At 36.3% G+C, this 25358-nt stretch overlaps 1 protein-coding gene across 1 annotated transcript; it reads right to left on the bottom strand.

Annotated features, from left to right (window-relative positions):
• Positions 1 to 237: 237 nt before the first annotated feature.
• On the bottom strand, positions 238 to 25336 carry PEX3 (peroxisomal biogenesis factor 3). The gene is made up of 12 exons (XM_084889329.1): positions 25029 to 25336; positions 17746 to 17877; positions 15053 to 15134; positions 10831 to 10874; positions 9496 to 9620; positions 9153 to 9219; positions 8993 to 9047; positions 8266 to 8434; positions 6559 to 6629; positions 4324 to 4446; positions 2544 to 2640; positions 238 to 1041 (listed from the first exon to the last, which is right to left on the bottom strand). Exons 1-12 carry the CDS (start codon positions 25099 to 25101, stop codon positions 958 to 960), a joined length of 1122 nt encoding a protein of 373 aa, XP_084745455.1. The 5' UTR covers positions 25102 to 25336; the 3' UTR covers positions 238 to 957.
• Between the last annotated feature and the right edge of the window lie 22 nt (positions 25337 to 25358).

A 25358-nucleotide genomic window follows, 5' to 3' on the forward strand; every position in this document is an offset into this window, starting at 1 on the left:
TCCTCTAAAACTTAATAACAGAACTACATGATCCAGAAATCCCAATTCTGGGTAAATACCCAAAAGAATTGAGAGTAGGGTCTTGAAGAGATATTTGCACATTAATGCTCATAGGAGCATCATTCATAATAGCCAAGAGGTGGAAGCAACCCAAATGTCCATCAACAGATGAATGGATAAACAAAATATAGTCTGCTATGGAACAAATAATGGCTATAAAGTATTAACAAAACCACATTTTACTAAAATATTTTATTGCAATATTCACTGTGCTTAAAATCAATACAAAGTAAGTTATTAAAGTTATTTACATAGAAATGAATGACACTATGTAGTTAAAATAACATCTGTGGGTAAGTGGTCTCAATACAATTTAGCCTCTAAATCACTATGTCATTTTCTAAGGATTGTAACAGTAAAGGCTGATCATGGTTATTAATTTCATTGATTTCCATAAAAAGCAAAGTCCTCCATCAAACATATTTAAGACACATTATTCCTTTGAGGAGTAACTGGAGAAAAGTCTGATTTACTATTATATGCTGCAGTTCAGTGAACTTTGATTCGTTAAATTGCATGTTTTCCAAACTTCATACCTATTTCCCAAAAAGACTTTACCTCAATATCAATGTCAAAGTATACTGAGTTTCATATTATACAAAACAAGTATCTACTAGTACGTTTAGTTTTCAGTCCGTTTGGAACTAATATCCATGGTATAACAAATTCTGATATGTGTGCTGTGTACATTCAGCTATGCCCACAAAAACTAGTCTGTTGATGATTTAAAAAAATAAGATGACAGTAAATTTGTTTTATTATGAATGAAGATTTTTAGAATATTTTTTTATTTGGCATTTTGGTAACAAATCATTACCCTATATTTATATAGTTGACTTATTCAGTGTATATTTAAAAGTAAATTCTTCCACTGTAGGTGTTTTAAAAGAAAAAAAATCATTTCTCCAGTTGTTGAGAGGTACTAAAAGCTTCGTAGACATTAGCTGCAAAGTCTTTCACTTGCTCCATCGTCAATAGATCCTACAAAGATGACAATAAAATGTTAGTCTGAAAAATGTGTAGATAATCTGAATTCATTTCTGCAGTCAAGAAAGGAGTTTAGTGCTAAGTTTTGTGGTGTTAAAGCCAAAAAGAAAACTATTTAATGAAAGGAGTATTTTTATCTTATAATAAGTTTTAGGATATTTATTGTTTAGGTTCTTATTTGAGGAATGCCATCTTTACCCTTACAGCTAGGGACTCTTCTCACTGCACATTCTTGAGGTAGTTTGGAATTAAGGTATATTGCAAGTAATTCTTTACTTATAATACAGTTTCCAAGTTTACAAATGACTCAGATAAAAAACAACAACACTTAGATGGATTTAAAGTTATTCATTTAATAATATCAGTCTTATCCAATGTATTCTAAAATAAAATGTTTTTCTAAGAAAGAAGATGGAGAAATAGGTAGTCTACACTGTCTATGTAGCTTTTAGTGAGCAAATTTTTGGTTACTACTAATAGTTATAATAATTATTAAAATGCTTTACTTTTCCTCAAAAGTTTTTTTTATTCTTCTCAAAATTTGACAACTTGTGTCACTGATCTGCCTTAAGGCTCAATACGCTCACTAACACAGCTTAATGCAAAACATTAACACTGTAAATTCAACCGACCACTAGATTGTATCAGGGCTACAATATAGTCTGTCACGTGTTGAACTATAAAGGTGGTCAGCAAACTCATTAGTCAACAGAGCCAAATATCAACAGTACAACAATAGAAATTTCTTTTGAGAAGGAAGAGTGAAAAACTTCTAAAGCCACTTCTTCAAAACAGACTAGCCCAGGCTGTGGTATTTTGTGGAAGAGCCACACTCAAGGGGCCAAAGAGCCACATGTGGCTGTGAGCCACAGTTTGCCGACCACAGGTCACTATAACATGGAGAAAAATATTCCCAACCTCATAAATTTGCCATGATACATTATTACTCGCATGGGCATTCTATCACACTTAACATGTGATTTTAAGTTTTCAATTTCTTTGAACAGGTACCAAAAGAGAGAAGTGCAATTTTATGTTAGACAAATAAGACAACATCCAAAAATACAATCTAGTTTTTGTGTTGTTGTGTTTTTTTTAAGATAAAAAATAAGTGTATTTAATTAAACTTAAAAACTTCATAATCAAAAGACACCTTTATAAAAACAAACAAACAAAAAACCCCCAAATATCCAAGAAAAGAAAACAAAACCTAAACCCAAATACAACCTATATATCCGACAATGGACTTTTATGAGCACTTGTAAAGAACTTCTACAACTCATTAATAAAGAGAAAACCACATCAATAAAAGAATGGGAAGTAGCTTGAGCAGATCATTACAAAAGAAAGTATAAAAAATGGCCAACAAGCATGAAAGATGCTCAGTAGACCACAGAAGATAACACTTCATATTTTTCTAGACTGTTAAAATCTAAAGACTGACAAAACAAGTGTTAATACAATCTAGTTTTAATACCCCAAAGCTTTCATCTTACCTGAACAAAATGACTAGGTGTTTCACTGCAAACCGAATGGATCTGTCCATTTACTATTGGAATTATCTTAGCTAAAGGCAGGCTGACACTGGAAAGACTGAAACATCATCACAGTCATTAGTATTGTCTAAAATTTATCTTATATGTATTTAACAGTTTAATTATAAATTCATAAACAGCTATTGAAAAGTACTTACAGAAATGTGTTAAGAAAATAAAAGTCACATGTAATCCTACCACCTAGAAATAACAACTAAAACTCACATATGGTTAATTTCCTTCAGTAATTTTTATACATATCTACGTTTTTTTTTTTTTTTTAACATCTATAATAATAAAAGCATAATATGCTAATTAGACTGGACAGCCGAATGACCTTCTGGACAAAGCCAGGGCTTCGAGGGGTGGAGCTCCTTGCATGAATTGCAGGCATCGAGCCTCTAGTACAATTATAACTTCCCAAGCAATACTGTTTTGAATTTTTATTCATGTAAGCATGTTTTCATCTTATTAAAAGTTCCAATTTTTCTGTCTGTTTTTAATGATTATATAGTAATCAAACTAGCTGTGATAATTTATATGATCAATTCCCTAGAACTAGGCATTTAAGTTTTTGCCTAATTTTCCTTAATATAAATAACTCTTTGTATTAACATGGAATTACTGGGCCAAAGGGTAGGAATGTTTTCAAGGTTTAAAATGTATATTGTCAAATGCCCTCCTGCTTCTTCAGCAGTGAGTGAGAATACTGGTTTTTCATGCCTTCTTTCTGTGTCAAGCATCATCTTTTCTTTAATCTTTGTATGTCTGATAGCTGAAAATGGTATCTACTGTTGGCACCCACTGACAGCACCGACCCCACTCGTACCCGCTGTTGGTGCTGGCCCCAATCACTCCACGCCATCAGTGTGTGTGAGCAGGGCTGGTACCATCAGTGCTTGGGAGTGTCAGCAGCAGGAGCAGAGCTGCCAGCAGAGGGCAGAGAGGAAACAGGAGTCACAGTGGGAGGGCCCGGAGGATGGGCCGAGACCTATCCCTGTGCCCACCGCAGCCTCGTGGCCCACAGTTCCTTTCAAGGTGTATGAATTCGTATACTGTTTTCTGAATTTAATATAAAAGACTGAGATTCTTAAAGAGTGTAAAGTTTAATAGGAGATCCAAGGTGCTTATGTTACGATAATAAGGATGTAATAAAACCATAAAATACCTTTGGCAGTATAAATACATGACTTAATAATAGTTATTATTAAAATTACTAACAATGGAACTAACTAAATATTCTCAATTCTACAAAATGAATACACCGATGTAGTTATAGGAGATAATTCATCAAAAGGAAACTTATTACAGGAATGCCTGGTTATTACAATGACCAAAGTATTTAATTATATAGGCCAATTATGGCTTACAGAACTGGAATAAAATTAGAGAATGCATGAAAACATTTTCAGTTTTGTATTCTAAAGAGTTAAAAACACACACCAATAATTGGAATTTGGCTGACAGCAGGATAGTTTCACAATCTAAGTACTTAACTATATTGGGAAAATTTTTACAAGGAATTAAAGTTTTAATACTGAATCTAGAAGGAGTTCTACTCATGAAGGTGTAATTGGGTTAATGAAGTTTAGCTTGTTGAAAAATGAGCACTCAAATTTATCCTCTAAGATTTTTTTTGTTTTTGTTTTTGTTTTTTTTTGTTACAGAAAATAAAAAGAACCAAAGCACTATTTCATTAGAGTACTCAATAGACTGGTAACATTTTTACATGTCACCTTACCTATTCATGGAGTTCCCATGCTGCAGGTCCTGTTCCGTAGGTCGAAAGAACTCAGCCATATTGTCTAGCAGTCTACTAAAACCTCGGTTTAAGCAGGTATTCAAAACTGTACTAAAATCTGGACTACACAAAATAAAAGGATAAGTTACTTTTTAGAGACTCAGTGGAAAAGGAAATAAATTCATGAATTGTGGCTACCACTGAGGGCCACCATTTCTAGTCACAATCTAGGTTTTACAGCTTACAACACTATAAAAATATGTCAAGGAGTCAATTCTTAAAAATTAGTATAAAAAGAGCTTATTATTTAGCACAACACAATGAGAATATTCATCCACTTCATTAAATTTTCTTACATTGGTTAGCATTTTGTATAATTTATTTTTAAAATTTCAATAATAGTATTACTTCTCTTGAAGAAATTCTTAAAGAAATCCTCTTATAACCAGAGATTATTGGTTTGCTTTACATATTCTATCATGAAATACCAGTAATTTAGAACATTTTATTATCCTATACAGAAGAGGAACTGGATACTTGAGGGATAAAGAAATTTGTCCAATGGTATTAAATTAGTAAATGGGGTAGCTAGAATTAGAACCCAAGCCTTTTTTTAACTTAAAGTTCAAGATCTTTCTGTTATGACATATTAGCACTTCACAAAAAATCCTATATAATAAAAGCCTAATAATGCTAAGTGTCTGCTTGACCATTCTACCAATCAAAGCATAATATGGGAGCGGGCCTAAGCCATCAGTCGGACATCCCCCAAAGGCTCCTGGACTGTGAGAGGGTGCAGGCTGGGCTGAGGGACCCCTCCGAGTACATGAATTTCATGCACTGGGCTTCTAGTTTGATATAAAGAATAATATATTGTATGTGTGCTATGAAAATCAGAAAATGCCTAGTTACCAAATTACTTCTATCTTCAACATAGAGAAATCTCAATCCATATCAACTCATGGGAATGGAGACGTAGAGCTATAAATTTGGAATTAATTAGCACACAGTAGTTAAAAAAAACAAAAGCAATGGGAATATAAAAATCTTCTTGGAGCAATTAAGGATGGAATATGAACAATTACCTGGGAGATTCTAATGTTTAACGGAAAGACAGATTTAGAGGAACCTAAGAAAATATGATGTGAGAAAAATTAAGAAATTGTTCTGCTATGGAAGCCATATGAGAAAATAATTTCAGGAAAGGCTTGATCAACAGTGTCAATTACCAAAGAAAGGTCAAGTAAGATGAACATTAGGGGCTAGTGGCTTTGGTAAAAGATCACGGATGACATTTTCTAGAGCTTCATAGAGTGATTTGGTGGAAACCTGAACAAGAAAAAAAAGGGGGGGGGGGAGATCGCTACTGTAGAAAGTCACTAGAACTTGATGAATTCAGATTGTAGATTCAGCAGCTGGGTTAACCTAAAAAAATTGCTGATTTTCTTCAAGATCATTAAAAAATATTATAAGAAGAGGATATAATTTCCTCAGGAAAAAAACAAAAACTAGAGAAATGGTCTTAAATTATCTTTAATTTAAAAGAAGTTTTGACTATTTTAATCACTTAAGGTAAAGTGGGTAAGACTGGTTTTCCTACTCAGCTGTTACAATGATAAAACTACCTGAGTTTAAGCAGCTCAAGCAAGATTGAACAGACAATAAATATGCAAGTCAATCTTGAATCTAGTTCTGGTCTTCTAATGTAGAGTCTGTTGTTTTCTCTACTTTTAACACCCTAGTTCTCTTCTGCATGATTTAAAATAGTAATACCCAATTTAGGGAAGATGTGACATTTTTATCATTCAAAGCTTAGAAACATTATATTCTATCCTAAAAGGGCTCAGGGGAGTAGTTCTCAATTGAGAGAGAGAGAGACAGAAAGAGAGAGAGAGAGAGAAACACTAATATACACTGGATATACCAGAATCATCCCTGAAAGCTTTATTCAAAATATAAACACTATCTTCCAGTCTCTCAACTAGGATACAGACTCTCTAGGCTAGGGAAGTGGGCCAGGCATGAGTATGTTGAAAAAAATCTCTGCTTCCCTCCCCACCCTAATAAAAGAACCACTAGTTTTAGTTGGAAATCCTACCTAAAGGCAGAGCAACAGATTCAACATTTAATTTTGACAAGAGATTATGCTGAATATTTTTTTCAAGAAGGATTAAAAGTGGTAAGAGTACAATTAAAACAGAAACACATGTTTTCTGTTACATACAGTATACATACCTTTCCAACATGTCTCTAGTTTCATTGAGTAATTTAATAGTGGTAACATCTCTAGGAGAAAGCCCACAGGCCTATGAAATTAAAATGCCATACTTTAGATTTCAAATATTAGTATGAGGTTATGATGAAACTAGTCATATTAATAAACACCAGAGTTGATAAAATATAAGTCTATGTTTTACCAACAAGCAAAAAATGTTAAACTACATAAGAACTATAAATGTGTTTTTAAAAGATAAATCAAAGAAAATCATAATACTTTGTAAATCTTTGTTTATCTGTGCCCTCTCAGACACATTTCTAGCATATATTTGCAAAGAACAAATAGTCCTTGAGGTTGCAGAGGCCTGCGATATTTTTTTCTTTTATTGGAAAGACATTTTATCAGGATATGTATGTGTCTTTTGGATCAATTTATGCTAGTGTGGGGCTCTGTGTGTCCTTTCAATCTGAAGTTTCAGGTTTTAATTCAGGTAATATTTGGCTCACTATTCCTCTTTTCACCTGTTCTCTTGAATCATTTTTTTTTTTTTTAGTTCCACAGAATTTTAAAATTTGAATTTTAAAATTCCAGAATGCTTTTTAAATACCTTATCATATTTCCTTGACATTATAGCTTATAAGTTTTCTCCTGTTTCTTTTATTAATTCTATCCCATCTGTTCTGTTGGTTCATTTTAGCCTCCATCCATCCTACAGGGATGCCTTAAACAGGTTGCAACTTATTTTTGGCCTTCTCATGAATATAAAATATCTCAACATCCAACAGGTCTATCTTTGGATCTTTAGGGAGGGGGTAGAAACCTGCAGGCAATGAAATACATGGAATTCTTTGTTCTAATGCTAAGGTATGGCATAGGGACCTTTCGGGTCTAAGGCTTCTCCAGTTGTCAAATGAGAGATGCATGGGTGCAATCCACTTACATATGAAAAAGCCAATAATTATTTTAAAATGAGATATAGAATCTGCAATCTCTGGCTTTGGTGGATAACTGCTAGATTAAGCCTTATTTGTTTCTCAACTGGATGACAACTTCCTTCTGTCCACTTAGATATTGCCATCATTGATTTATTTTAAAAAACAAATGTGATAGTGGTAACTGGCCTGATTAAAATTTACTTTTCTTTTTTGAAAATATATTTTTATTGATTTCAGAGAGGAAGGGAGAGGGAGAGAGCAATAGAAACATAAATGATGAGAGAATCATTGATAGGCTGCCTCCTGAAGGCCCCCTGCTGGGAGAGAACCAGAAACCCAGGCATGTGTTCTGACTGGGAATTGAACGATGACCTCCTGGTCTATAGGTTGATGTTCAACACTGAGTCACAGTGGCTGGGCTAGCTCTATCTTCTGCTACTTTATCTCATAGAAATACAATATTCTCTAGCCATATGAACTGAATTTGTCTCCTGAGTTTCTCACATGTAATGAACATGTCCTATTCATTTTATATCCTGATCATATATCATAGTATTTGTCACATAACTAATAATAAAAATTTGCTGTGTATCTAAAATTATAAATGTTTCTAACTAGAAATCATATATGAAATTTGTTTTCTAAATTAATGAGTTTTATTTAAATTATTGAAATATATATTTCAAATGCTTACCTTTTAAGAGACTCAGAAATCTACATTTTAAGAGACAATAAAACACTTAAATATATAGAGTAAGAGTTTTGGTTAAATAGTCATGAATTAAGCACCTGAACTGCTAATGGAGTTTCTTCATCTGGCATCATATAATGGCATAATAAAGATTTAGATCCATTGTTATTAGTCCAAGAGGAAGAATTATGTTCCTCAACGAGATTTCTGATTTCTTTCAGATTTTGCTCCAAGTCCAAAAGGGACAAAGAATGTTTAAGAGAAACACTAGAAACAGAGAAAAGGAAATTGGGATTAATTGAAACTATATCGTACATCCTACACACACTCTTTTCCTATCAGGTTACTATCTGAGATCCTGTTTCATCCAGTCAAACTGAAACTGCTGACTGTGAAATCACTTGAGTAGATTAAGAAATCAACCATCACTTAAAGGGCATTATTACAGAGCCAAGAAAAATCTTGCTGCGGATTTCACAAGAAAATTCCCACTGTAATTATAGACATTATCAGTATAAGTGGGAGATAAAAGCCTCAGAGGCTAATTTTAAAGTAGGTTTTTACCCCACGACCCAAATATTTCTGGTTTGGAAATAAAAAAAACCCCACAATGAAACGTTAAGAGTTTACCCTTACTATAAAAAGGTTGATACAAATAAAGAAAATGGATTCCACAATACAATATCCAAGGGCTATATCTCTTACTAGCTTACAAAGAATCTCATGAACAACCTTTGTCAAGTTACTAGCTTCACTAGAACAATTCTAATTTTTCTTTTATTCATTAGAATAAGAAGTCAGAAAAGCTGAAGCAAAATGCCTCACCTTCCTAAAGTCTTATGCACAGCTTGTTTAATGACAGTGATCAGCTCCGTCAGGCCTATTAAAAGATAACAAACATAAAGCCTTGTTTAGTTTTCAAACTCCTCAATAATACAAATGAATGAATTACAATTAGTTTACAGGTCACAAATAAGAATCTTACCATCTCCAAGGAGGTGTTGAATACTTGATAGATATTGCTGTTGGACATCTGGGGGCGCAAGGACTGTCTGTACAAAATAGAAGGTTAAATTACACAATATTATTAGTAAATAATATTTTCAGTGTAACTTGAGCTGAGATTTTCAGGACCTGGATTAATAGGCAATATAACACTCTAACATAATCAAAAAGTCTAGTTTCAAAATATAAAAAATAATGCTAAAAGTTTATAATCACATTAAATATAAAGATATTTAAAGAAATTACCAATAGTAGTAATATTCAATTAAATTTTGAACCTTTTGAAACAAAGGGCACTATCTATTTAAGTCTATTCAACTCACCGTGCCATTTTTGCCAACTGCTGCATTATCCAGGTAAATATATCCACCAATGATGTTTAATTGGACTCGCAAAAGAACCACCAGCATACATGTACTATAAACAGCCACAATACTTCTTGTAAAACCTTCATAGAGGAAAAAAAATCATTTGGTACTCTTATTAAAACACAAATCAATATGTAAAGACATGAATCATTGCTATGGTTGTTTTCTCATAAGATGACTTAAAAATACATTTGTAACTGTTTCAAATACAAAATATATCAATTCAAAATATTTCAAAGTCTATCTCATAACTTTTTAATGTACACTGGGTATGATCTCTTAATTAAAACAATAACCAATATATTGGATGAAGGATTATATATTTTTAACTTTAAAAAGTTAAATAAGAAAGGACTGGGAAGCACTAAGTTGCAGCCTCAGAACTCTGGTTTTCCCAGGAAGCTAATTCAGAGTAAAAGAATTTTACTAAGCTTGGAAGAACTCCAGCTTTCAAAGACAGGCAAAGAAGTATGAGCCCATTAAAGGGCTAGGGGAAGGCACAGAAACACAGGGAGACATCTGGAGATGAGGTGTCACAGTAGCATAGAACAGAGTGTTCAAAACAGAGGAGAATGCAAAGGTGTTGACTGCTGCCATGAGGCTAACAGGAGAAAAACGTCCAGTGGATTTAGCAACATAAAAGTTACTACTAATGTTGCAAGATCTGCGGGGGTGGAGACATGGGAGTAGAATCCAGGCTGTAGTGTGTCAAACAGTGAGTGAGAGGGAGGAGAAGGGAATGTAGAAATATTTGGTATTTTATGGGGGTGTGAAACTGCATGATAGCTCAAAGGAAATAGAGGTTACTATAAAGATTTAATTTATTTTCAAACAGGAAGGCTTAAGCATGATTCAGTTGATAAAGATTAGTTGAATGGATGAGAAAATGTAGGAATGATAGTATGAAGTTATAAGACATGGATGAATATATGCGCTAGGACAGCTCTTTGCTTCAAACTTTTATTACTAATGAAAGTTTGTACACAATACAAAGTAAAGTTACTGTCTGGGTTGAAATAAAAACTTCTTTAAAGTATAATATTGCAGATATCAGTACCTAGTATAGGCATATGTAGTCTAGGACAAGTTTACATATCATCATAACAATAATACTACCTACACTATTAACACTCAATACTTTCTATGACCAGAAACTGACCTACTTTTTTATGAGAATTATTTAATCCTGATAACTCTATGAGATAAAGAAGTCATCCACATAGAGTACAAAAATTTTCTCTTTAGAAATATTTTAAGGATGTGCTGCTGTCACAGAGTATGTAAGCTTACTTATTATCTTCAGATCCTCCCATATTTCTAGCTTGTTTGAAGGCCTAAAGAAAAAAGATAAGAATATATGAAAATAATATTCAGATCATCTAACAGAAAACTTTGCTTTTTATAGCTGTATATTTAATTGTAGTTTATTACAAAAAACAAAGCCCACAAAATATAGTAAAAAACAACTATAATTTTAGTAACCAATGCTAGCAACTATTTGCACTAGCATACTGGTGTATATCCTTCTAGTTTTTTACTCTTTTAGAGTATATGAATATCCTATATTAGGGGTGTCGAACTCAATCAGAGAAGGGGCCAAAATCTAAAATCCAGCATAAATCGCGGGCCGAATGGTTTACTGAACAGTCATAAACTGACAATGTCATAAACTGACAGCAGAGTGCAGTGATGACAGCGCGGTGCGGGCCACATTGCAAGGCCTGGTGGGCTGGATTTGGCCCGCGGGCCTTGTGTTTGACACATGTGTCCTATATGATAAAAGGCTAATATGCAAGTTGACTGAACGACTGGTTGCTATGACATGCACTGACCACCAGGCGGCATACACTCAATGAAGGAGCTGCCCTCTGGTGGTCAGTGTGCTCCCACAGGGGGTGCATTGCTTAGCCAAAAGCCCTTAGCTTGGGCTTACGGCTGGAGAGCGTAGTGGCAGTGGTGGGAGCCTCTCCTACCTCTGTGACGGCTTAGCCCAGCTCCCCATGGGCCTAAGCTGTCAGTCATGTATCCCCCGAGGATTCCCGGACTGGGAGAGGGTGCAGGCTAGGCTGAGGGACCCCCCCTCAAGCCCACAAATTGTATGTATTATAAAATCATGTAGGAAAAACAGAAACAATGTTTATTTCTTTCACATATTTACCATTTTACATATAATGAAGTAGGTCCTATAGTCATTGAAAGGTAAATAATGAAGTTTTTTATTTTATTTTGTTTTGTTTTAAAGTATTAAGACACACGAATTTAAATATATATTTGATGTATTTCAACTCACTTTACTTATTCTTATTGATGTTCAAATTGTCCATTTTTTACTATTCAACTTAACTTGTTCCCGAATTCTTTTGACATTACCCCATTTAGTCTTTGATAGCTTCCTTGCTTAGTGACATCAAAAACTGTGTGTGTTTATCTTGTTCATTTCTTGCTGTAGACCTGAAATCAGCTATTTCTCCAAGAGTCCTATTTCCTGGTAGCAGGAAAAGGTAGCTTGAGATGGCAACCTTCAATTAAAGATATTCATAACTATTGGGTAACAATTCTAAGCTTCTTCAGCAGACTAAGATAGTACATATATGTGTATTTATAAACAGTCCTTGGGTTATGTCGAACTCGACATATGTCGTTTCATAGTTACACTGCCATCTCCCATTTATTTATATACAAAAAAAAGTTCTGTCATTTCGATATATGTACATATGTGCTTTATGTTTTTTATTATTTATTAACCACAAATAAAGGTCAGGAATTGATATCTTTAAATTTTTTTTTTTTTTTTTTTTTACTGTTTCACTTCATTACTGCTGTGTAAATGCTCCATGTGAGTGATGTAGGTGCTTTGTAGGTAGGCTCTGACTTATGGCGAAAATCACGTTATGTCACAGATCTCCAACATAACCAGAGGACCTACTGTATACTTATATGAACGTATTTTCAAAGAGATAAAATACATCATGAATTTATACTTGGAATTCTTTAGTGTCACTAAAATGTATTTTTAAGAATTAAATTAATCCTTTCAAAGTGTTCTATTTCTTTTATTATAGAAGATGTTAAAGCTTCTTTGTCTCCAAAACATCATTGTCATTATCAGTCTTCAATAAGAATGCCAAGTTCTAAAAACAGTGATGGAAGCTTATTTGCTAAACTTACAAAATAAGGCCACCAAATCTTTTCTTTATTTCTGGTCAGCTATTATCATAACTAGTTTAAAGAGAAAATTAATTTGCTTGACAGACTTGTAAGAGACCTTAGTTGACTGAAAACTAATACAAAAACAATTATTATGTTGGGGGCCTATTTAATTACACTTGATAAGAGTTTAAGCCCCTCTTTATGCAAATGTCTTTCAAATAGACTTTTTTTTTTTACTTCAATCTGCAAACAGTAATTTCAAATTTAAAAAAAGGTAAGGAAAAATAACACAGATATAAGAAGGAAACAGTGAATTAGAACTGTTGCCCATTTTAAGCTCTTATGAACATAAGAAATTCTCCTGTCTGCAATGGAGTAAGAGGAATGCCACCTTTTCTTTAAAGCTGTCCAAGATTACCCTTCAAAACTAATCCCTGTTTTCTCTAGCCCAACACATCTTCACACCCAGTTTGCTTTTACATTTTTTTTTAAACCACAGATCAAACATAATATGTCTTGAATTATATTTTATTTCATCTACTTCCTTCTTAGGATGGCAATGTCTTAAAGGGAAAGATACCCTTTGTTAATTATCACAGGGAACCTAGGGCCTTGCAGGAAAGAGTCATCCAGGAAGAAGAATGCCACTGTTTTTATGTTGCTTTTATAAAGGTGCTACTCACTACTTCATTTGTCATGTCTCCCCAATAAAACTAAAACTTAAGACAATTAAAATGCAATTTTATTCCCTATTTATGTACACACTAGAGGCCCGGTGCACAAAATTCGTGCATTGGGGGGGTGTCCTCAGCTCAGCCTGCACCCTCTCCAACCTGGGACCCCTTGAGAGATGTCTGACTGCCTGTTTAGACCCGATCCCACAGTCGGACATCCCTCTCACAATCCAGGACTGCTGGCTCCCAACTGCTCGCCTGCCTGCCTTTCTGACTGCCCAAACTGCTTCTGCCTGCCAGCCTGATCACCCCCTAACCACTTCCCTGACAGCCTGATTGATGCCTAACTGCTCCACTGTCAGCCTGTTTGCCCCTAATTGCCCTTCCCTATTTATTTATCCCCTATTTATGGACATACATGTGATAAAAAGGATTTATTTGAGAGTAATCTACTGATATGTTTCTTCTTCATATAATTATATAAACTAACATAAACTGAACTTACATCTGGAAGTAATAGTAAAATTATGTCAACCTCTAACAATGATGAAATTTAGAAGGAAAACTAAAATTACATTTTAATCAGATAAAAAAAATTCCAAGTACAATGAAATCTAATACCTTCCAATGGATTTCATTGTCATTTTGGGAGGTATTCTCTGAATAAAGAAAATGTTTCAAAGAAATTTTCCAGCTTTCTGTTGAAGTTATCTGAGCAATAAATTCCTATGTGCAAAATGAATGAGAATATCTGCTTCACAAGGATATTGTGAAAATTTAATGGAGCAAGTGTGAACATTCAATGGGAGCATGCATGTAAGGCATCTGCATTGGCACAGAGAGAGTTCAGCAATAGCACTTTCTTCCCCTGGGTATTGGAGGATGATTACTAGGAAAGTGAATATTTCAGTAAGGCCACAATGATTAAAATTTATTTATTGAAACCATTTATCTCCATCTTGCTTATTAAAATAAGAAGCCACTTTCTTCTGGAGCTCTTCTCAAACTTACATAGCACCACCAAATTAAAATACCCAACACATACTGCCTCCATATACAAGGTCCTATGTGTGAAAGTGCTGTGTAGCCAGTAAACTGTCATGGTAAGATAAATTATCATTATTGTTGCTCATGTTGTATTTGCACTTCACTTTGTAAATAATACAAAATGTAAGTTCAGGGTGGTGTGGGGCAATGGGGTAATAAGGACACATATGTAATACCTTAATCAATAAATAAAAAATAAAATAAAATGTAAGTTCATATGCCTTATTTACCTAAAATACATGTTCACATGATTTACCTCTTACATTATAAACTCTCTAAGAAGCCCACTGTTTAACATAACTTAGTATTTGGTTCAGAAACACATTCCATAAGAACTCAATAATTACATTTCTGAGTAATGTCAGTGATATAAGATCTATTTATATAAAAACCAGAATACACATAAATAATTGCTTACTCAAATATTTTGTGCATCAAGGTAGAGTATAAATAAATGGACAAAATAAAATATGAATTCAAAGACAGAGTTAGTAAATATTTTTTTCCAAATAAGCCTATATTGTAAGCTTTAATTAGAAAGAAAAAAACAAGAAAGCAAAGATGTTTGAAAATTAATTCAGTTAATTGTACACACTTTAAGTGCAGTATATAATTTAAAAAATGCTGTACCTTGCATTTACCTGTTTTTTAGCAGAGCTGTAAGGCTCTCAGAATTGAGTTGCTGCATTAAGGCCTCTCTCAGTGTTGGAAGCATGGACAGTACTGTAACACAGAAAATAAAAGTCACAAGTGCTATGACTACCTTCCCTGAGAAATGCACATTGTTTTAGGCCATATGACAGGACTGGTAACTAGCAAGGGTTGGGAGGAAGGCCAGGATTAGAGTTTTCATATTATTATTATTAATGTTAATAAAAATCGATTATATACTAATAAACCATTTATCTACTTATATTAAGTGAACAAAATTTTATGCATACTATGATTATAGCAATGTAAACAAGTACACATAGAAAAAAGTATAAGAATTATTCTCAGATGCCAACAGTGGTGGTATCTGGGCTATGGATTATGGATGATTCTTTTTCTTTTTCTTTTTTTCTGTACTCTCCAAATTTTCTTTATAAAAAAAAAAAAAGTCTATTTTTGATATAATAAAATGATTAAGAACAACATTTTGACCTGTAAAATTCCAGCTAGGTCAGAATGCCCCAGAGCCTCCAAAAGAAGGCCCAAGGCTGGACAGCTTCTTGCATTGCTTCACAGCTGGGCCTCACCTTGGCACCTCCAAACCCTAAATAAAGAGGAGAAATCTGTAGATCTCTCTGTAGCTCCTGCTGGGTGGCCTCAGGCAGAACTAAAGTTGCACCTCTTTGGAGATCCAAGAGCCAGTGTACCCAGTGGTCAGAGTAAGATCATCCAATTTACAACTCTTCACATCCATAAGAAACACACTCAGAGGGCAGAATCAGTGAACACCAAAGCCACACTGAAGCAAATCCTGCCCATAAGGGTGTCTCCAGCAAAGTTCTCCCAGTGTAGACACAACTGGTCCTCACAGTCAATTGGCCTAGAGGTCAATTCCTCCCAGTGATACTAACAGCAATCAAGGCTTAACTACAATAAGACTGTGCACACAGCCCACATAAGGGTGCACCAAGAGTGTCCACGTGAGGTAACTGGAGAGGCTGAGCCACTGGGCCCTATAGGACATCTAGCACATAAAGCCACTCTATCAACTCAGGGAAGCAGCCAAAATGTGGAGACAAAGAATCAGGTCACAAATGAAAGAAATGGAAAGCAAACTACTAGATATAGAGTTCAAAACCATGGTTATAAGATTACTCAAGAATCTTCTAGAAACCTCCAAAAAATATAGTGAGGCCCTCAAGGATATGAAAAAGGACCAAGTAGGAATTAAACATACACTGATTGAAAAAAAGAATAATATATGGAGATCCAACAGCAGACTAGAGAATTGCAAGAACCAAGTCAAAGATTTGAAATACAAAGAAGCAAAAAACACCCACTGGAAAAGCAAAAGGAAAAAAGAATACAAAAATATAAAAATAGTACAAGGAGCCTTTGGGACAACTTCAAGTGTATCAACATCAGAATTATGGGGGTGCCAGAAGAAGAGAGAGAGCAAGATACTGAAAACCTATTTGAAGAAATAATGGCAGAAAACTTTCCCTACCTGGTGAAAGAAATAGACTTACAAGTCCAGGAAGTGCAGAGAACCCCAAACAAGAGGAATCCAAAGAGGACCACACCAAGACACGTCATAATTAAAATGCTAAGGGCAAAAGATAAAAAGAGAATCTTAAAAGCAGCAAGAGAAAAACAGTTAGTTACCTACAAGGGAGTACCCATACAATTGTCAGCTGATTTCTCAACAGAAACCATGCAGGCCAGACGGGAGTGGCAAGAAATATTTAAAGTGATGAACAGCAAGATCCTACAACCAAGATTACTATACCCAGCAAAGTTATCATTCAGAATTGAAGGGCAGATAAAGAGCTTCACAGATAAGAAAAAGCTAAAAGAAGTTCATCACTGTCAAATCAGTATTATATGAAATGCTGAAAGATATTATTTAAGAAGAGGAAGAAGAAAAAGGTAAAGAAAAAGGTAAAGATAAAGGCAGGTGAGTGATTAGGAGCCAGTGGTCCAGGGTTGAGAGAGGGATCCTGGATTGGAGAGGGTGCAGGCTGGGCTGAGGGGATCCCCCCACCCCTATGCATGAATTTCGTTCACTGGGCTTCTAGTGATAGATAAGGCCCAATGGGATCAAGCCTACCTGCAGCCTTACTTCCTATCACTCTTTTACTGCTCATTATACTATTTCTTGAATGTACCATACTTGCTCCCACATCAGGCATTTTGGCTTTTGCATAGCTTCCTCCAATGTATCATTTGGTTTCTCCTCAAAGACACCTGACTCTCCTGATTACCTTATCTTAAATAGTAATTCCACCCTTCCCACAGTTTTATTCTCTTCATAGAAGTTGTCACTGCTTAGGTTACTTATTTGAGGATTATCATGTTTTTCTCTCAGTAGCACATAAACTCTAAAGGTCAGGGATCTTTTTTTTTTTTTTTTTTTTTTTTTTTTTAATTGTTCATCTTCTGTTTTCCAAAAAAAAGTGTTGGGTACCCCAAATTATTTGCTGAATGAATAAATAAAATGAATGAATGAACAATTATATTGTATATTGATTTTTTAAAATCCATATGTATTTCAGTTAAATCATGAATTAAACACTTGCTAAATTTTACCATTCTTCTTTTGCCTTTTCTGTCCTGGAGGTATAAAAATGAAAATAAATCATTAAATAACTTTGTACATGTGTAAATATTTCTCTGGCCTTACCTGTCATATTGCAAGTCCTCTGGTTACTTTCAAAATGATACTGTCGTCGTGCTTGAGCAATATATTCTGCAGCCTCCTTTTCTTGTATTTCTCTGATTTTCTTCTGTCCGTATTTCCCAAGGATATATACTCCTAAAATTGTATATTTAAAACAAGCTAGTATATTAATCTAACAACTAGTATATTAAATATTCCAAACAGTATTTTAACCTGCTTTATTAAAATATAATGCTTATATTATCAAAATGCTAAAAATTATAACTTTTAAAAATCTAAAATAAAGAATTATTTAAGAATTGTAACTTAAAGACAAGGAAAAGGAGATTGTCATTCATTTTAACAGCCAAAGATAGACAGGTACATAGGGACTCTGTCTGAAAAACAAAGGAATTAAGTCTACAAAGTCTTTAATAATAAACTGGAGATATTCTAAATGACCAGCAATAGGAAACTGCTTAAATAAATTACTGTCTATCCATACAATGGAATCTGATATAGCTATTAAAAACCACATTACAAAATAGTTAATGACTCAAGGAAATATTCATGTTATATTGTAGATGATAAAATTAGAAGTCTTTCTTTTTAATGTAAGCAATTGCACAAAAGCACAGATGTGTTTTAATTTCTAACAAAAGAGTAATATGTAAATTGGCTGTACCTCCACTATACCAACAAGCCACACCCACCAACCAATCAGGAGCGAGTAAGCAAATTAAACCCAACCAAGATGGCTGTGGCCACAGAGAGAGCAGGAGGCTTGGGTTTCCCCAGCAATGGAGGAAGCCAAGCTTTCCACCTGCCCTGGCCTGCCTTCTATAATTGAAAAATTATAGAAGATAAATAAATCCCAACAAAAATGGTGGCAGCCACAAAGCCAGAAAGAGCAGGAGGCTTGAGTTGCCCCTGGTGATGGAGGAAGCCAAGTTTCCGTAGCCCTGGCCTGTCTTGGCCTCTGCTTAAGGCTACAAAGTTTCAATTATAGAAGATAAATAAATCCCAGATACTGGGGCTCCCGCTTGGGTTGCCAGGGGGTGTGGCCAGCCAAAACCACAAAAGGCCCCTTGCCCAGGCTGCCCCACACACCAAGTGAACCCCCATCCTGATCCAGGACACCCTTCAGGGCAAACCAACCAGCCCCCATCCATGCACCAGCCCTCTATCCTATCTAATAAAAGAATAATATGCAAATTGACCATCACTCCAATACACAATATGGCTGCCCCCATGTGGTCAAAGATGGCTGCCCCCATGTGGACACAAGATGGCCAGCAGGGGAGGGCAGTTGGGAGGGACTAGGTCTTCAAGGTGGGTGATCAGGCCAGCAGGGAAGAGCAGTTGGGAGAGACAAGGCCACAGGGCAGGGCAGTTGGGGGTGAACGGGCCAGCAGAGGAGGAAAGTTGGGGGCGACTGGGCCTGCATGAAGGGCAGTTGTGGGGAACCGAGGCCTGCGGGGGAGAGCAGTTTGGGGGGGGGGGTGACCAGGCCTGCAGGGGAGGGCAATTAGGGGTCACCAGGCCTGCAGGGGAGAGAAGTTAGGGGTCACCAGGCTGATAGGGGAGTGGTTAGGTGATCAGGCTGGTAGGCATAAGCAGTTAGGGGAAATCAGGCAGAGGCAGGCGAGCAGCTGGGAACCAGCAGTCCTGGATTGTGAGAGGGATGTCCAACTGCCTGTTTAGGCCTGATCGGGCAGTCGGACATCCCTGGAGGGGTCCCAGATAAGAGAGGGTGCAGGTTGGGCTGAGGGACACACACCCCCGTGCACAAATTTTGTGCACCGGGCCTCTTGTAATAAATAATTATCTTTGTTGAATAGCTGGATAGCAGATGATTTTTTTCTTCTGTTAGCTCCTCTGTATTTTTCATTTTTTTCTTTAATCAATATATAACATTAAAAAAAATAAGATAAAATGTAGCATCAAAAAGGAATTGGGATTTCAATGAACCCATAAAACAAGTTTATCATACTGTTTTACTTATGCCTTTCTAACAGATGTTTTTGTGTATGACAGAATTTGCTTCATTACAACCTGGCAAACAAGGCTGTAGGGGAGTAACTAATCGTTATCTATCTCCAACTGCCTGGGGCTCCTAACTAAAAAGAACCTAATAATTGTGCATGACCTAAATAATTGAATTTGGTCTGTTTGTCACAGATGGGGAGGAAGCATTCCTCTTGGAACTCTAAAGCAAACACATATCCTGAATTATTTTTGCTAACGTAAGCATTATAGATGGAACGGATAACATGTTACATATTCTAAAAGCTAGTAGCCTTGTGCACCAATCGGTGCACCAGTAGTTTGCCAGTAGCTCTCTTCCGGCCTGTAGCTCCTCCCCACCCTCCCTCATAGATTGCTGCCCCACCCTCCTGCTGATCCGTGATCCAGTCGTTATGCAGTTGGTTTTTACTCTTCACGGAATAACAACCATTTTCTTATTTATATCTTTATTATATAGGATAACAGTTCAATAAAAGGGTATGTAGTACAAATAATTAAGCAGAAATAAAGTATGATTGTGGTTATGTTTGTGTACAAATAAAGGCATTATAATCATGCTTAAGGAACAAATAAATTTCAAATGAGTGTCTTCATAGCTACCTTTCTTTTAAAAAAATATATTTTATTGATTTTTTTCCAGAGAGGAAGAGAGAGGGATCGAGAGTTAGAAACATCGATGAGAGAACCATCGATCAGCTGCCTCTTGTACACCCCCTACTGGGATATGCCCGCAACCAAGGTACATGCCCTTGACCGGAATCTAACCCGGGACCTTTCAATCCATAGGCCGATGCTCTATCCACTGAGCCAAACCGGTTTCGGCATAGCTACCTTTCTTTTTACTCTGTCCTAAGTGGATAATGGTGTCACAAAGCCAACAAAATGAAGAAATTGACTGATGTTTCACAAAGTAACTCTTTGACAGGCAACTGTTACATAACAGTTACTTCTCAATGAATTCTTATATTTTCTTTATACAACAGATTGCTAAAAGTTATACGTAAAATTATTATTTATCAAACAATAATAATGTAAAGTGAGACACTCCAATAATGCCCTATGTGTAGCTTTGTATAGCTAACGTTTTCCCGGAATAATAGTAAATTTGATTAGTATGTGTTTTCCAGGGGGAAAGTCCACTGCTTTCATTAGATTCTCAATGTGTTTGATAAAAATTCTTTAGGAACTACTGTATTTGTTTAACAGATATGGTATATTCTAACTAAAAGGAGAAGATGAATTGTTATGGGTTGAACTGTGTACCCTCCTAAATTCCCATGTTGAGGCTCCAGTACTTATAGAATAGGGTCTTTACAGAGATAATCAAGTTAAAGGGAGGTTGTTAAGGTGTCCCCTAATCCAATGATTGGTGTTCTGATAAGAAGAGAAAATTTAGACACAGGCATGTGTAGAGAGATGATGACCTAAAGACACAAGGATATAGATGAAAAAAGGCTTCTCTAATAAATAGGACTGAAAATAACCTCCCAGGGTGATGATCAGATCATAAATTCCTAACCGCAGCTGGCCCAGTAAGGAAGGCCCTTCACAACCTGCACTCTATCTAGTTCTCCAAGTTCATCCCCATTTGTTCTCTGTAGTTAATCAGAAGTAATGTCTCTGAATCTGTTGAGCATTCCCTTTTCCTGCTGTGCCCCCTCTCTTTTGCTAGTGGAACTTAAGTGGATTCTTGAGAGAAGTTTACCAGACACCTTCATGTTTTTCTCTCCTCTATGCTCCCTATATCACACTGCTCAAAGAGGCCCAGTGCATGGATTCGTGCCAGTGGGGTCCTGCGGGGATCTGGCCAAAACTGGACCTCTGACATCCCCCATGGGGTCCCGGATTGTGAGAGGAAGTTCTGGGTGATGCACTTGGAATCGGGCTCCCTCCTCTCTGATTCCGGATGTGTCATCTGAGAACCACAGCTGCCAAGTCACTGCAGCTTGGCAGTTCCTGCATTGAGCGTCTGCCCCTGGTGGTCAGTGCACGTTATAGCTTCCATTCAAAGCTTCTGTCCCAGGTGGTAATTGTGTATCATAGCTACTGGTCGGACAGTCAAATGGATGGACCGGTCACTTAGACTTTTATATATATAGACATACTACCATTGAGTTAATTTCATTTATTTCTATTTCTGCTTTCTGGACTGAATGTACCATGTGTTTCTCAAAGTCAAGAACACTGTCTTATTCTTTTGTATTACCAGAGCCTGATATTATAGTGATTCTCAAAGTATGGCTTGGGCACTACTGGAGGTGTTCAATTATACTTTAAGTAGATTTGAGAATCAAAATTACTTTCGTAATAATACTAAAACACTGTTTTCCTTTTCCATCTCATTCTCTCATGAGTTTACATTGGCATATTCTAGAGGCTATATGACCTGTGGCACTGCAAATGACTAAGTACAAAATGAAATATGAGAACCCAGCTCTCTTCAATTAAGCCAGATAGTAAAGACATTTGCAAAAATTTAAAACAATACCACTCTTCTCGTTAAGTTAGAAAAATAATTATATTAATAGGTTACAAGTTTACTATTTTTTAAATTTTTATTTAAAAACATTTCTTACTTCTAATTTCTAATATGGCAACTATTAATTAGATACAAGTTTTAAAAGGCTCTTTTAGAGTCCTTAATTTTTAAAAGTGTAAAAAACGTCACCAAAAAATTTGAAAACCAAAAATCTACCCTTTGCATAATCTGTTCAAGTTGTACAATTGGTCTAAAGCAATAACTCATCCAAAATGCAGGAAATCCCTACTTAATAAGGCCTACACCTCAAAGTTTTTACTTAGATTTTTTTCCTACCTCTTGGAGCATACATGTTGATATCTACCTACCGAACCTGGTAATATGTGTCTTTCGTTAAGCCCTTTCTTGACTTTTTTTTATTTTATCATCTTACATGCTACCTGTTAGTTTGATCCGTATAATATTTTTTCAGCTTGTTTTGTACTCTAATTATTTGTATATTTGTTGCTAGATTGTGAATGTTTGTGTGCCCTCCTGCCCCGAATTCATAGCGGTATATTGATATCCTAACGCCTGATATGAGGGATTTGAAGTTGGGGTCTCTGGGAGGTGTTTAGGTAATGAGGGTGCAGCCCTTCTACGTGGGATTAGTATTCTTATGAAAGGGTTTTCCTAGAGCACCTTCTGCTACTGAGGCTACAACAAGTGTGCAACCTGGAAGCAAGCCCCCAATTAACCACTCTGATACCCAATCTGAGACTTCCAGCCTCCAGAACTGTGAGAAATAAGTTTATGTTATTTATAAGCCACCCAATCTGTGGTATTTTGTTACAGCAGCATGAATGGACTAAGATACTTCTCATTTCTACCAGACTATGAAGTCTGTGAAGACAAAGCAGAGTAGTGTGGAAAGAGAATGTGCTTTGAGGTCTAACACACTCAGATTTGAATTCTAGCTTCCTTCTTAGCAACTCTTGAGACACTGGGCAAGTTTCTTAAATTCTTAGGGCTCTAGTTCCCAAATTCTTGAATGGGATAGCAATAACTATCCTGTTGTCATCCCCACTGAATACAAGAGCTTATCACAAAATGGTAACTATTACTATTGGAAATCTCTGTAAATCCTCTATTTCCAATTATATTACTTTGATAAGTACTATTGGCACTTGATTAATATTTCTTGAATTAGATGAAGTGTAACATGTTATAGGACCTTTTCCTTGAAGCAGAAAAAAAATGAGGCCATAAGGTCATCTACTTTGTCTTTTAGATTAACTTTTTTTGTTATAAAACACTAAGATTATTTTCTTTGTCTCTCTGAACCTTGTCTTTCTTTTTCATTTCTCTTAATCTGTAACTATAAAGTTCTCAACAGATTTTTGACAAGATCTATAACTACCTCTGAAGTATAATCTTTGCTTTCCCTACGATTTACTCCTAATGTGGCATTAGATTTTTCCATAAATTTGGAAGGTATACCAGTCTTTCTGAAATTGCTAAAGAGAGATTCTTTCATTTCCTTTTGTGGTGGCAAAAAACACTTTATTTATACTTCTTTCAACACACATATATCTTTAGCTTCTAAATAAAATGGATTCCACAGTCTTAGCATAATCTAAATACACATTAGATGCCAGTAGCTGAATATATCAGAAAACACATTTTATCGGTAAAATTTTGTTCCAGAAAATTTCATTATAAAATTATGACAGATCTCAGAGACTTGGAAAAGCCTCTCTCCTTGCCTGATCAAACTTTCAAGAATCAACGGATCTAAATCACTGATGCTAAGAGTATTGTTAATTTCAAATTGTTTTGGGGGGGGGTAATAATAGAATATAACCTAATAATAGTAAAAGAAAAGCAACCCTACACCTTGGGAAATTTTTCTCCTTTTTTTTTTTTTTTTTTTTACATGCTTCTGTAACCAAAAGCATGTGGTTAGTGATAATATTTCTCAAAAAACTCAAAATCTAAAAATTTCTTTACAGCCCTACATTTTCTTCTCCTATAACTCACCAGGCGTTTTATTCTCTCCTTTACATTCCTGCTCGTTATGAAATGACTGCCAGATGACGAAAAAGGCTCCCAAGATTGTTATCTGTTTCTAAATCTCCTTTCAGCCTCTGCAACTCGGTACTGTGTGGGCATTGATCCCAACCCTGAGGAGCCCGAGGAAGATGGCACATCCAGAAAGCACCGACTTACTTCACAATTCACTGCACACTTCGTGTTCTTAAAAATAGCAGAAACGGAGCTAACATATCGACCTGTGCTTTTCTTGTCTAGTGTGTATCTTCCTGCCCTTCTGTACAAGTGTGCTATTTCCAAACGTTCCAGTAAAACAACACTCGGCGTACAGAGTCGAGGTAACTCCTAGAATATTATGATGACACTTGTACGAAGGGGGAAATCCAAGCTAAGCACCGGGAGCGCCAAACAGAAACCCAGAACCTCAGGAAAAACAATAGAAGAGCATTCAACAACAACAACATGTGTCTATACGAGAATGGTGCCTTGAAACAGAAACTTAATCGCGGGGAGTTCTCCCAAGGTCCGTGAGAATAAAGGACAGGCGACCAACAGAGTAAGGGGCAGCGTCAGGGCGAAGGGCTCACCCTCCACAATCGGCGGGATGGAAAGTACCCGGAGGTTCGTCGCCCTGCTCCCCGTAAGATGGTTGAACGACTCCCCTCTACACATGCCGGACTGTGGTCCCCGGACTCTCTGCTGCAGAAGACAGTGTCCTCGCTCCCATCCCCTCCTCCCAACGCCCCGTTCCAAGAACGCTGTCACCCACCTCCGAGGACCGTGCCTAGGAAGATACATTTCTTTTTGTGACGTTTGAGAAAATTCCACGTCGATCTCAGCATCTTCGGGCCCTGGAGGTGCGGGCTGCCTAGGGGTAGGGGTAGGGGTGGGGGGTTGCACTAGGAAACGGTTTCTCTGTCACCTGCCCTGGACCACCGACCCGGCAGGAACGCCGTGGTCCCGGCTGGGTGCGCTCCAGAAATCCCCAACGCGACTTTCTGCTCCCTGTCACCCGAGCGGGAAGGGGGCGTGGACGACAGCAGATCAGCTGCGCTTTCCTTGGCCGCCGCCGCGCCGCCGCCGCCGCTGATTGGGCCGG

Source organism: Pipistrellus hanaki (assembly GCF_964339955.1).
Source record: "Pipistrellus hanaki genome assembly, chromosome: 7".
Lineage (NCBI taxonomy): Eukaryota > Metazoa > Chordata > Mammalia > Chiroptera > Vespertilionidae > Pipistrellus > Pipistrellus hanaki.

What these genes read in the sequence shown, in the direction of transcription:
- PEX3 (XM_084889329.1), bottom strand. Translation starts at nt 25,101, where the DNA reads ATGCTGAGATCGACGTGGAATTTTCTCAAACGTCACAAAAAGAAATGT. An exon ending in CATGGGAACTCCATGAATAG is followed by an intron (nt 2,641 to 4,323) that starts GTAAGGTGACAT and finishes ATGATGTTTCAG; the next exon opens with TCTTTCCAGTGTCAGCCTGC. An exon ending in CACCTAGTCATTTTGTTCAG is followed by an intron (nt 1,042 to 2,543) that starts GTAAGATGAAAG and finishes TCATCTTTGTAG; the next exon opens with GATCTATTGACGATGGAGCA.